General features: G+C 36.1%; 1 protein-coding gene across 2 annotated transcripts in view; it reads right to left on the minus strand.

Moving 5' to 3' along the window:
* Positions 1–1,447: 1,447 nt before the first annotated feature.
* The window catches only part of BMT2 (base methyltransferase of 25S rRNA 2 homolog), a 32,361-nt gene continuing 18,920 nt past the window's right edge, over positions 1,448–14,888 (minus strand). For both annotated transcript variants that reach the window (XM_052667961.1, XM_052667963.1), the window contains exons 3-5: positions 12,409–12,582; positions 8,323–8,437; positions 1,448–4,135 (exon numbers count right to left, since the gene is read on the minus strand). In XM_052667961.1, the coding sequence (XP_052523921.1) occupies positions 3,506–4,135; positions 8,323–8,437; positions 12,409–12,582 (919 nt within the window). In that variant the 3' untranslated portion in view covers positions 1,448–3,505. The remainder of the gene's footprint in view (positions 4,136–8,322; positions 8,438–12,408; positions 12,583–14,888) is intronic.

A 14,888-nucleotide genomic window follows, 5' to 3' on the forward strand; every position in this document is an offset into this window, starting at 1 on the left:
TTAAACTACCCAACATTGCACAGAATCCAGGGTGCGCTGTGGATCAATGGAGTTGTGATGAAAAGCACTTTTAATAATCACTTTCAAAGGCAGATCAGCAAGTCTCTGAGACAGGAAGATTCTGCAAGATGCAATACTCAGAACAGCTGTGAAACCATGCTTTCTAATCTTCACTCTCAGGTGACAGAGCATTGAACAAGCTGCCAGAGAGGCTATGGAGTCTTCTTCTCTGCAAATATTCAAAACCCACCTGGATGCTTTCCCATCCAACCTACTGTAGGAACCTGTTTTAGCACAGGGGGTAGACTGATGATCCCCAGAGATCCCTTCCAACCCCTACCATTCTGCAAAGGATGAAATACACCAGCTAAGCTCTACAGGACTAGGGGGACACTCCAGCTCTACTGAAATTTAATTTTCCTCCAGTCTTGCAAGACTTGCATTTTATATTCTTTAGGTTGCTTTTCCCATTGCCATCCTTTCCCCACACCTTCACTCCCAAAACCATCATATAAAGGAATACAGGAATGATACCAAAGGGCAACAGGTGCTGAAAAGATATATTTCAGAAAGATAAAGGGGAAATTAAGAACATCTAGAGTGGTAAGATCTGCATTAGCAAGTGAGTCACGTTGTAAGCAGGCAAGTGAAGAAATAGGAGATGGACTGGAGGAACTTTAAAACTCCTTCTATAAAGCAAAGACCACAACTGAGCTGAAGCAGTAAATCTAACATCTTTACTGTAATTTGGGCATAAAATAAATGCAGCTGTTTTATTGAAAATAAATAGCATAAACTGACTGCAGAAGGAAAAGTAAAAATACTCTGAAATCTTCAGTTTGTTTTGTTTTTTTTTTTTAATAAATGTGCTTTGTTCACAAAAGGTAGTGACATAAAGACAACAGAAATGCAAATACATTTTTTTTTCTTTTCCTTGCCAGCACCATAAGAACAAGAGATGTTTGTCATCTCTTGCCAAGTCAAAATTTTCAGACATTTCATAACTTAGAAACATTCTCTTTGCACCAAAGCTAAATAGCCAAAAACTCCCAATACATCAATATTGTTCAGGGAGTTGTAAGTATTTACATAAATCCAACTGTCCTCCTTCACAACAATCCACTGTCCCTTACATTAAAGAAAAAAAATTAAATAATAAAAAAGAACACTTAAGGTATGTAGAATAAGCAGCAAGAAAATCAAGCTGTTATGAAACTCAGGTCCCTAAACCACAAATACAGTGGTGACACCAAGCTGCCGTGGAGGCCTAAATTTTCAATGTTAATATAAACTTTTCAAAGATATGTCCTGGTCAGAACAGCTTAGCTGTATGAATCACAAACCAGTTTACACTGACCAATGTCAATATTTCTGTTAGCTGGTACAGATTATTTTTTAAATCAGAATGACAAAATGCTAGGTGCACTTTGAAGTAGGTGCAGATTAGTTGTTTTTTTTTTCTCCCTCAAGAACAGCTGAATTTAGAGCACCAATATTTTAAGCTTTAACATGACTATTACTGGAGTCAGTGAAAAAAGAGAGATTCTGACTAACTATTGGGGACTATTTTAGTTAAAGTGATGTTGTGAAGCACTAGATGATAACACCAAGTTATATCTGATTTTGAATTCATTGTGTATTTCTTTTGATGAGTACTTCCCATAAAACATTACACAAGCAGTATAGCTGTTTGGTTTGTATATAGCCGTATCAATCAGACTGATTAACAAATTTGAGTCAAATATTAGGGGACATTTATGAAAAGACAGAGAAAGCTTATGTTACAGAATAAAGTATTGCAGTCCAGTTCACATCTGAGTGTAAGTAGGACCAGTGCAGTATGACTTTCTGTAGGAAACTGTAGAGGAAAAAACAAACAGGTCAAACTGACACTTCAAGTGCAAAATTTCAATAGAAAGGAGAAGTTTCATTTTTGCAGCAACCACTGTGAAATTCACAGTAACATCACAGTTTGTCTGGTAACTGCTGTATGATTATAGCACGATAGATTAATATGGTCTAAGGTGTATTTCATCTCAGTCACCTATGAAACCACATTAGTATTTTCTATCACGTTGCTGCAGTCAGTATTAAATCCATGATGCGGCACCTACTTCAAATCATTTGTCATAGGCACTTACATACCCATTTAAAAGCCTGACATTGAAATTCATAAATTCTGGTCATTAGGGCAATCTAAGCTAAACTAATACTGGTTCCTCTATTATTAATGCTGAAAAGAATTTCTTTTTTACTGCAAAATACTTACAAATTTATTATACAAGTTAAAAAACTTCATAAACATAAAATGCTTGTTCCACCTTCTTACAGTGCAGATCAGTTTTCAGATAGCTACAGAGTTTTTATTTGACTAAACAGAAGATTAAGGTCCAAATAAGCAAACAGAACAGTGTATGTTAACTTCACTTCTGTGGTCTGAATACGACTGTGCAAATGTAGGTATGCCTTGAAAAACTTGTGTAATTATGTTCCTTTTAACAAAAATTGGTCTGTAGTTACCACAATTGTCCTTAATTGTAGGCTTCTCAAGTTAAAGTTGTTTTTAAAACACATAAATAATTTACTTTAAAACATGACAAAAAAAAAACCATCCTGCCCCTCCCCCATCCCCCCAAAAATCCACCAAAAAAACCCACAAAAACAACAACCCAACATCAAAGAACACAACCCCAAAACAGTTTGAAAAGAATACAAAACACTATTATCAGGGAAATACTGTTATGTGTTAGTGCTTGTACACATATATAACTGCAAACTCATGTTCCAGCTTTGAGGTGAAACAATCATCTAGACGTACCATACTCCTCTGTTTGTGCAGGGTAATCTCTTTAGGAATCTCACGTCTACCTGCTACTTACACATCGAAATTACACAGCGTGTGTAACTTTGGATTAACCTATTCAAGTGTTTTGGTGTTATCTCAAGAGGGCAGCAATTAAAGTAAAATCAAATGTGCATTACAGTTTCTCCAGCCCAGGCTTAACCAGAGTGAAACAAATTTTGGAAATAAGTTTTGTTCTGTAATTAAGTAGGGACATGTGTAACCAAGTGTCTTAACCCATCTGCACATTTAATTAAAGTGCAAATTAGTTCTTCCTACATTTACTTCTCAGAAGCCAACCAACTCCAGTGCCTTAAGCTCAATCACATTAAGAGTTAAAAATATTGAAACAACATTTAGCAAATTAAATAGAATTCACACTTCACAGCACTAAAGAAAAGAATGGTACCTTTCTGGCAGAAAATTAGTGATATATATTCTAAAGAAAGTAACAGCAATTTATGCTATGACAAGAGTCACTTGCATAAAACTTTTTTTCACTCTTATACAAGAATATATTTTAAAATTCCAAAGTAGAAAAAAATAGCAAACTCTGTAAACCTTTGCATTTTCTTTATGCAAACCACTGTTGTGTGTTGAGCCCATGTTAGTATAGCAAAATTAGTTAAGCAAGAGGTCTGACTTAGCACGTCAACTGCTACATTAACTTAGAAGCAATACGGGATCTTCGAGCTCATAAAAAGGAATTGAACTAGACTGGCTTTCTCCAGAGTCCGAGTCATAAGGAGCATCAGGTAGCTCCATAAAACCGTAAGCTAGCTGTTCATCTTCCATGTCTGATCGAATGTAGCAGGAAGTGTTGGAATACTCCTCATCCTCTATACTGTTGAAATCCTGTGGGATATACAACATTCCAGGGTAGTTCCTGCTAACTAAGTCACTTGTTGTTTGCAGGGAAGTTTTCCTAAAAGCCATCAGGTGCATATGAGAAAACTTGGAATACTTAAAGCGTTTAAAACCCAAGGATTCTATGGCAATTCTCCAGCTTTTCATCATCATAGCCCGACGATTCTGATGAGATGAATCAGGAGTTATTACAAGCAATAAGCCATTTAATACGAGAAGTTCGTGTGCCTTCTTGCAGCATATCCACCGCTGATAGGGTGATGGAAAATAAGAGAGGAGGAGTGAAAAAACAACAACGTGGAATAGTTCTCCAGGTAAAGAATCAATGGGATTTTTCAGTTGCTTAAGAAAGGCATCTATAGCATCTTGTGCCAGCTGAAGAGGTTGCTGAATTTGAAGATTTAAGAAGTCGCATTTGTATACGCTCTGGTGGAACAGAAAAATCCAAACAAACATCAAGGTTAGTTTAAAGAGCAAAAGCACAATTCACAATCAGAGAATGAACAGTAATATTCTCTTTGTTCCCTCAGGGAATTTTCAAGTCCCCTGAACATCCCTCACGCTATTAAGTCAAACACAGTAAAATGGCAATTTGAAAATCACGGATATTACTGGCTTTCACAGTTGTCAACAACAATTTGAAATGTGCAGCAACACAGTGGAGGTTTGATAGCTGAGATCTGTTTATTAAGCATTTATTAAAAAGAACAACAGAAAAAAAATGGAGATTGCTGATTTGATACATTCCACTACGGCTTTCTATCTCAACTGATTTTAAAAAAAAGAACTGTGTAGGTGTACATTACTTTTGTTTCTCCAGATGCTGGAAGCATAGAATACCCCTATTAACTGTCAAAATCTCATGCTTTTTGAAGTTGGCAAGAGTGAAAATGATGTGAATTTAACAATTCAAATCCAGATTTTTTGTTTGTTTTTAAATTATTTTTTAAATAAACTGGAAATCAATATAATGAAATTAAATTTGATACCTCGGTATTTCCAACAAATGTTTGAGGTATCCAAAAAGTTTAATAGTTTGGTGTCACTTGGAAAAAACTGACCTGCCTTACTTGCACAAAAACAAAAAGAAGCTGTGACAAGGCGCCCTATATCAGAAAGCTGAAGTACACTTACACTACACACTTTGTAATAGAGATGAATGTACATGTTTTAACTGCTGCAGATGCAGAGTTTAGCCAGAGAAAAGCTTAAAAATCATCTTTTAATTGTTTATGAGGTCAAGCTGTCAGATGAAAGCAACAAAAGAGTACATTTGTAACATTTTCAATCACACAGCACCCAAAAGTAATATCAAGCTATTTACTGTGCTTAAGTTTAGACATTCCGCATTCATCAAAATCTAGAAATGACTTCTTTCCAAAAAAGCTAAGATAAAAGGCTGCAACAAGATAGGAACAGAAGTTGGTATCAGTGCCTAGAGTGCATGCAGTGAAAAAGATGAGACAGAAAATTCTGCAGAGAACATGAAAGGTGGAGGCAGACCTATGTGTTTTCATATCCCCTCAAACTATTGATAGCATGTTTTAAGTAATATTAAAAAAAAAAAACAAAACACAACAATGCAAACATATTTACAAAACAACTGAAAAGTACATTTCCTTCCAAATAGAAAATAACGTTATTCCTGTGTATACAAAACCACATTTTCTTCAGACAGTGTGCAATAAAAGTGAGAAAGAATAAAGCAACATGCAAAAAAAAAATATTGTGATTCAGTAGTTCTAATATTAAAAAAAAAAAAAAAAAAAAAAGATTGTCATTATTTCTGTTTGATCAAGGAATTTCAATTACAACTACTACACCTGCAGGCTTACATTTTAATATTCTTCCTTTTAACATTTCAAACAGGAAATTAACAGTAGTAACGTCGGGATATCTAGGTAAGAATTTCAGAATAAAAGTGCTGTGGACTTAGGTTACTTACATCACTGAAAAAATGAGACAAAATATTTCTCTGTAGTGGAAAGATATTCACAGAACAATTAAGTAGAAATAACGTTGAAGGTGATTTCATGACTAAAGTACACTGCAAGTAGAATCCTAAACTCTGCAAGGCAGTGTTAGGAAAAAAAATGCTGCTAGGTGCTAACCTGGGGTTTGCTGTTAAAGTCTAGATGTGCAACTCTTGAGCTGATCTGAACAGTGAACTCATATTTCAGAGCACAAACAGACATTTAAGAACTAAATGCTGCTCATCTTTTTCTTAAGTTTGGTACCATTCCAGACTTCTTTTTCCCCTAAAACTGCATTTACTCCTATACAACATCTGCTGCATAGTCAGCTTGTTTTCCAGCAGTAAGAAATTCTGTTGGGACTTTCACAAAATTGAGATTCGCTGTTCATTTCAATTTTGCTGTTCTCCCTTCCTGTGCCAAGCAAACCAAACTCCTGTAAGAAAATAACAGCAGCTAATTATTCTCTGGAACATCTGCCAGAGATACAGTGTTTGAAAGAGTGGCCAATGAAAACACATAGGAAATCTGTTTTACTTCTCTTTCAGTGCAGCTCCACCCAACCTGCCCCCAAATGACCAAACCTGAACTTTTAATAGAAACGTATTTCCACATTCTGTGGAAATTAATCACAGTAATTTCACATTACTGTGTCCAGTTTTGGGCCCCTCACTGCAAGAAAGACATCGAGGCCCTGGACCGTGTTCAAAGGAGGGCAACAAAGCTGGTGAGGGGTCTGGAGCACAGGCCATATGAGGAGAGGCTGAAGGAGCTGGGAATGTTCAGCCTGGAGAAGAGGAGGCTCAGGGGAGACCTCATTGCTCTCCATAACTTCCTGAAGGGAGGCTGTAGTGAGCTGGGGGTTGGCCTCTTCTCTCGTGTCATCAGTGATAGGACCAGGGGGAATGGTTTCAAGCTACGGCAGGGGAGATTCAGGCTGGACATGAGGAAGTATTACTTTTCAGAAAGGGTGGTCAGGCACTGGAATGGACTGCCCAGGGAGGTGGAGGAGTCACCGAGCCTGGGGGTGTTCAAGGAAAGGCTGGATGTTGTGTTGAAGGACATGGTTTAGTAGGAGCTATTGGGAATAGGTGAACGGTTGGACTGGATGATCTTTTAGGTCTTTTCCAACCTTGGTAATTCTATGATTCATATCACAGTTCCACACCACAGTTTCTGTATATAAAACATGCAGATTCCAAACAGTTGGAACACATTCTTTCATTAAACAACACTTCAGTTCCTCTCCTAGTTTTTCTTCAATTATTTTCAATACTCCTAAAATAAGCTGAAGTATTGTACTCAACTACTACATCTATCTCTGAAGAATTTACATTAAGAAAACGGATTAACCTATTTTTATTAAGGAAGTATTTAACCCTCTATTCAACATTATTTAACAAACTGATCTCCTGAAAAGCCTCTGGTTCCATTTGTTTCAAAAAATATTTTGGTATCTAAAATATCAGATAAATCAAAAGATTTTAAAGGTTCTTTTATCTTTGACTTCAATGCTCTGTTACTCCACTTATTTATTCATTTATTAAGGTCAGAAAACAACACGGACTCCTGTAAGAACCCTCTGGCTGATATTTTGAAATCTTAAATGAGCGGAAGCAACTGCTGGAGAAGAGATCAATTTTTTTCAGGTGACTGTGGTAGTGATACGGTTTAAAGCAGTCATCTTGAACGGATCAGGATTAATTCTAGTTTGGAGGTGGGCCACAGCTTACTACAGCAGGTGTGCTTGAGTTCACATGTTTTTTTTTTCCAGGAATACCTTCCATTATAATTTTGTTTACAAGTGTGGAGATGAATTATGCATTAGTGGACTAAATCTGGTGATCAGAACAAAATGCCAAGCACTTTGCAAGTAAGCCACACTGCAGCAAGTAGCACAACTTCCAAGTTAACAAAAAAAAAAAAAAACAACACTTGTAAGTCTCCACATCTAAAGAGCTACTACCTAAGGCTGCTGATTTGCATTTTGAACTTCCAGAAAAATTCAGCCTAGAAGCTGGTAAGATATGTAAGGTCACAGGATTTATGTTGTCTGACAGAAATGCATTCCTTTACATACCTTTTCACTCTATTATGCTTTGTCATTTCACTTGGTTAGTAAATACTACTGCAACTGACAGAAGTCAGATCAAGACAGAAGGAGATCAAGAAAGGGGACGCGATTGCAGAAAAAATGCATTTTGGAATCTTACTACATAGTGAAACAATTTATCAGAAATATATTATTTACCATAGAACCAGCCCTAAGCGTTAATCTTGTCCTCAGCACTGAGGTTTAGCATTTGCAGCAATAATCCCAAAATCCCCTTCAGAATGCACATCTAGTTACTAGAACAAAAAAACTTGCCAAGTATAGGCAGAGATTATTTCTTTGTCAGAAAACATAGCTTACAGGAGCTCCATGCCTAAGCGTAAACCAACTCAAATTTTTTTCATGGCTTTCAAGATTCAAGAACTCATCTGAGACTTCATAACAAGACAGATACTGAAGTTTTTTTGCAATATTAAGATTCACAGTGAGGATGTTTTTTTCCTTATTTTTAGAACCAAACAATTACAGCTATTATTTTGGAGCCACTGGCAATCACCTTTATATCAAATATAGCAAGTGTTACATACCTCAACAGCTGGAACAATATCTATGCCAACTGTCAGAAATTCTTCAAACTTCAGAAATGGATTAAAGCAGCTACCAACATCAAGCAATCTGATTTTTCCCAAGGAGTGAAGCAACCTAAGAAGTAGCAAGAACTCAGTTTTATCAAATGTTATTTTTGAAACTGTATTCAGTATTACAATTTCAGATAACTACAAGATTTTTTTTGCATTATCTTTGTAGTGATTTACAGAAGTGAATGCATTACTTGAATTGCTGGGATATCTAAAGAATCAAGTTTGGTCAGTAAAGCACATGATCCTTAAGTTGAAGAGTTTCTGTTAAGAGCACCTTTAGTACCATGCCTTGTGTACTTACAGTATTTCAATAAAATGGTAACTTGTGTCTAATACTCAAGCTGATCGTTTTGTTTCCCTACTCTTTGTGGTACTTATTGGTGCTTAAATCATACAAGTCATTACAGTTGAAATTTCAGGAGTACAAAAGAGAAACTGACAACACTTCACGACCTACCTACCATTTTAAAGGGCATCTGAAGTCAAATGCCTTAATCAGTTCAACAAAGACAGAGGACACACAACTGTATTCCAAGGTAAATAAAAAATCCCTAAAAATGAAAACATTCAGATATTCCTTGCAAAATATCTTGAAGTATTCTTTTATTTTAGCTAATATTTTTGAGAATGGATGCCTACTTGAGGTTCACTCCAAATTTATTGTGTTCTCCCTAAAACCCCTCCTTAACTCTCAATGATCCACTGCAGAGAAGATGCCGAAGAAACAGAAGAACCCTTGGAGTCTTCAGCAGAACAGATTTTGTTTATATATAGAAGATAACTAGAGATCACTTCTTTCAAAACTATCTGCACCAACCAAGGCAAAGGGCTGTGCCTCTAAGTGAGTTAAAATTGCACGCATTACCCTGTAAGACAGTCAGTACTGAGAAAGACTTCGGAATGAAGACGATAGCAACTTTTTTTTTCCCCCCCACTACTTGGATGCTAGTCATTATGTAATCTGTGCATCACATTGAGTCATGCAGGGGACCTTTTGGATCCTTGTGGCAATAAATTAGGAACAGGCTGAAGTCAAGTAGTGTCTTTCTCTGTGTAAGTATAAAGTATATAGCTTCTCAGAACAGTGGTCCTTGTTTTGCAGATGCAGACACTAATGGCACACTTTCTCATTCAAACACGTCAGTATGCACACGTGCATTCTAACGGTAACAGCAAAAAAATTGGAGACACGTGGAACCACAGTAAACAAAAGAGAGACTCTGACTGTAGTCTAGCACAGAAAGATTTCCCATTAAGAAAAATAAAAGAGCAACAGCCTCTAGCAATCTTAAAATTTTCCATCTAAAGGGTGACATTAAATATCTGAGCAGATTAAAATTAAGTAACATAACAAAGAATTCTGGAAGTGGGGAGAATGCCACTACACCTACATTAGAGTGAAAGAAAGCCACACTGATTTTTCAGTTTCCTTTTCTTATAAAACTTACAAGTGTTGCTTCTGACTCAGTGAGGAGGGTGCACACCCCAAACTATGTCTGACAGCATTAAGGCACACTTTGCAAAGATACACCTCTGGACTGCACGCTGAGCAGAAGCCAGAAACTCTCTTCTACACCAATAGACAATGGATCCAAGAGATATGACCAGGAAAACACGTTTCTTTCACTCTAATAAGCTCTCTTTTACTCTGATAAGGCTACCAGACTCTAAGATCAATGCAAATATACTTTGGGATCTAAAAAAGCAGCAGATTCACATACTCACTTATGTTTTGACTTTCTTGCTGCTTGTCAGGTTTCACTGTCCCTCAAAATTGCTTATTAGCAGTTCTTAAGCTGCCAGTTATAAATGAGAACAGGATCCTAGTTAGGTGCTTTCAATAATTGTGAAGTTCTTCAGCAGCTCAGACATCTGCTTCTTTCAGCATGGCTCTCAAGTCAGATTCCTCAGTAAGAACATAACTGTCATCTAGGTGACAGTCACTGATCCAATTACTGTGTTACAAAGACAGTCTTGCTAAATTCATTGATAATCACCCTTCAAACTCATTTCCTAACGACTTTCAGTCAAGGCAGCTAACATTAATAGCAAGGGAAGTACACTGCACTGTAGGTAATCTCCAAGCACACCTTGAACTAGAGAGGTTTTGGTCCTTCTTTGGAGATACTCAAAACCCACTCAGACACTTTCCTGTGTGACCTACACTAGGGATCCTGCTTTAGCAGAGAGTTGGAATAGATCTCCAGTGATCCCCTCCAACCCCCATGATTTTCTGAACGCATGGTTCTCTAATGCATTATATACAGGCAGAAAAAGAAAACATTAATACTTCAAGGGTCAGACTCCTAGTTTGCAGTTTTTGATTATTAAGCTACAGTTTATCCAAGGATGGGAGGAGAATGGAAATTCAGAGGTCCTATGCTATTGCCAAAAGAGCAGAACAAAGCTGTACAACTGGCTCTGACTGGCAACACAGGCATGTCTCAAAGTTTTCAGTACCATCCACTCATAAAGGTACCCCATAGGAAGGACTAGCTTGCTGAAATACATTACATTGTTGCTATAAGGTCTGTATAACTACTAAAATCTAGTACTACCTTAACTATCATGTGTTGCCTACTCCAGGTCTTGAGAAGGACAATGGAAAATAGGTCATGGTATTGATAAATACTTTTTAAGTTATGAAATAAAAAGTTCTGTATTAAATACTTTCTGTACACACAAATCAAAAGATAAGACTACAGATTTCTGGTAGCAAGATGAAGCTTGTGAAGTTGGCCCTTCAAAGTATGAATATAAAGCATAAGCAGAGAGAAAGCTTGTGCTTCATCATGATAAGATCTCACAGTACAAGGTCAACTTGAAGTAGTGTATGATCAAACCTATCGATTTAAACAAGTCAGTACCAATCTGCCACTTGTAGTAACAGAAGCATCTTGCGTTACCAAATGCTAGAGTTTTTGAGATGGCATGAGGAATTAACATCTCATCAACCCTTTGTATCAAAGAGCTTGGTGGTTCTTATTAAAAACATATATTCATGTTTAGGCTGAGTTAGCAAAGTGAACACTACCAAGAGGAGAAAGAGCTGCTTATGGGAAGCCACTACCTTCATTTTTCATTTAATCTAAATACTACTTTTCTGAAAGAATGGTCAGGCACTGGAAAGGGCTGCCCAGGGAGGTGGTGGAGTTGCTGACCCTGGAGGTGTTCAGCAAGGTGTTCTTGCTGCTTGTGTGATTCTGTGGCAATATCTTCTTGGTTGCTCAGAACACAGAACAACATTGGGGTCAGCATTTTAACTATTCAAACATTTAAGCATTTGAGATCTTCATGCCTTTTGCAAGTCATGTTTGCCAAAACATGACCCATATAATTCAAGAAAAAATAGGGTGAGACTGTAACTGGAAAAAAAAAAAAAAAAAAAAAAAAAAAGCTACTAATGAATCCCAAAAATGGAATTCTTACTCGAGTGAAAAAAATCAAAAAACAAAATTAAAACCTATTAGAGAAGTACCTCAAGAATATTCAACTTCTGCAGAGACAGTCATCAGAAAGCTACCATATTTAAAATTAAGTGTTAAATTCAAAATTGCTTTTGAAGTGTATAATTGGAATCAAGAGTTTCTCCTCAATAATTTATGAACAGAAAGTTTTAAGTACTCTGTTATTTACATTTGGCACTTAGTACTTACAAAAGCAATTGACTTTTCAACAATACTGAACAGTCATTAGATTCTAACTTAATTAACATCTGCTTTATTTCACCTCAAGCTTTAATATAAATTGCACTGCACAGTAATGACATACAAAAGTGAAATTACTCTAACAGTTATATGATGATGACTAAGTTGTCATTCTCGAGCAATCTTTACAGCATCCACCCAAATTTATACTATAGTTCAATTATTCTTGAAATGTGGACATATTCACAAGGAAATCCAACCTCTTTACTATTAAAAAAAAAGAAAAAAAAAGGCAGCATCAGACCAATCTAACATTATAATGAAAAAATTTCCAAGCAAGTCTCAACAAGAAAAAAGAAAAGTCTGGAAAACAAGTATAACTTACTCTTCTGTTATAGCTTCATGATTTGTCAAGCCAAAGTTTGGTAAGGGGTCTTCAATCTTGGGAGGCTGGGAAACATTTAAGGCTGGAGTGGTCTTAGAAGCAAGAAGTGCTCTCTTCTCATCTTTCTCAAGTGCTTTTCTTTTCCCTCCATTCTGAAAATATTCCCGACACACACTGAAAAGACAAAGATTTCCCAGAGAAGTGGAATGGTATTTTCGGTCACTATACTAAGACAGGACACAAGACAGAGGAATAAGAGATACAAGTTCTAAAAGCTTTTCAATAAATCTGAGTTCTACTGCATCTTTGGAAAATCAGCTTTAGGACAGATGTGATACCCAAAAGACACACTTCAAGACAAGTAGTGGTTTTTTTTCCCCTAAAATTAGGCTGTAAGACAGAGTTATGTAAACAGATTCAAATTAGCTTTATCTGTATAGACTTTCAGAGCAAGAACAGAACATTAACCAAGGGTAAATGTCAGCTGACACTTAAGCACTACACTTATCCATCAAGGCATGCTTGCATACATGCACTGATAGTTACTAATTACAAATACAGGGGCTTTTGAAACATCCTTGTTGTATAGGGTACTTAAGAAATGCGGGGGGAAAACAAATAACTCAAGCTTATGGGCTAAGTTAATTATACTTGGTTCTAATTATGAGTTTGTTTCTTTAATAACGTATGTTCAGTAGCTATATTATTACAGAAGACTTATTTTAGCTTTCATTTTTTATTTCACTTAAGTATTCCGCTAATAGGAACCAGAATAAAATTATCAGTCACATTTATCAGAAAGGTTAAGCAGTTTAAAAGAACGAATGTAAAAAAAAAGTTGAATTGCACTTGCATAGTTCAACCAGTAGTCAGCATTACGTATGAGACACAAGCATTATGTTTCGGAGAATAACTGGACTGTTTTGGACAGAACTAGAATTGGAAACAATTTGCTGCTGTGAAATTAAAAGCCTGACTCACCCTGTAAAAAAAAGCATTTTAATTAGATGTGCCAGCCAAGCATCTGCATGAGAAGTTTAACAAAAACAGCATTTGTTCAAATTATATTTTCACAAAACGTTTTTATGATACTTTCTTGAAACACATTCAATTTCTGTTTAAAAAAAAAAAAAAAAAAGCTGCAGAGGTTTGAAGGTAACATTCCAGGACACAAATTCAAGCTGAGCTTAATAGCATCCTATATTGTTTTATTTCACATTCCAGATTTGGAAGGGTTATGTTGATAAAAATACTGCCTTAAATTCACAAATAGAGATGAGGTCTTGAAATACACAGGCCTGATCTAAGTATAGATGATATTATAGGCACCAAATACACCTAGCCTCTCCATCACACATGATGTGAAGGAAAAACAAAAGAAAGTTTGGCCATTTCTGCCTCACTGTTGATACTGCTGTAGTTGAGTATTTTTCCCAACTATTTTACTCCTCCCTCTCCATCACACATGATGTGAAGGAAAAACAAAAGAAAGTGTCATTATTGCTAAGTTTTATAAGGAGAAATATGTATCAAACAGGTACAGATAGAAACCACTTTACTCCAAACAGCCAGGAAACGACCACTTTGAATCTGTAAATGTATAATTACAAAAGTACAAAGGTACACAAAGTATAAGTACAAAAGTACACAAAAAGTACAAAAGCGTCAGGTAAATCACGCTCTGTTGGACAAACTCCTGTACTGCCATACTTGCATGGCCTCAATATCAAAACTGACCTGTGTCTAACAAAATCAAAGCACAAGCAAGTTTTACTTATCTGAGAAGGCCCTATGTACTCTCACTTAGTAAGTAAAGCTTAAGATACACACAGTAACCTTAGGGTAGAAAACACAGCCCTATGAGAAACAAACACAGTAAAAAATACATTCATAATCAACAAGTTTATAGTTACAATTCTTCAGTAACCAAAGCTATTTTCAGATGAAAGAGAAGCTAGATGGAAAAAAAAAAAAATAAGATCCATGTCTTAGCAGTATTGAGCAAGATCACACAGAAGCAGTAACAGCAGCCCAGGCTACAATATTCCCAAATACACAAACTGTGAAACCATACCAAGTCTGTTAGAAATTCCACATACAAAAAGACAACGATTCTAAAATTAACAAAGTTAAAGTCTGTAATTTAACTAAGCAAAAAAAGTTGGAAAAAAAAAAAGCCAACAAAAAATAAAAACAAAATAGAACCCCAGAGAAACACTTGCATTACTGTTATGATAATAAAAGTCATATTTTATGCTATATAAAATTATTTGTCCATAAGCATACAATGAGTTTAGAGATGTCTTTCATAATTTAGTTGAGCGTCACTTAGTGAAAGAAAACACAAACCCATCTTCCTCACACTGTTACAGCTACCTTACTACTTTCTTAGCATCTTGCTCAGTGTCTGCAGTTTTACTTAGAAGTCTTCTTTCTTGTTATCCCTTTTGAAACATTCTGGTTAAATAACATCATACAGC

Source organism: Tympanuchus pallidicinctus, unplaced genomic scaffold, assembly GCF_026119805.1.
Source record: "Tympanuchus pallidicinctus isolate F22 unplaced genomic scaffold, pur_lepc_1.0 scaffold8, whole genome shotgun sequence".
Lineage (NCBI taxonomy): Eukaryota > Metazoa > Chordata > Aves > Galliformes > Phasianidae > Tympanuchus > Tympanuchus pallidicinctus.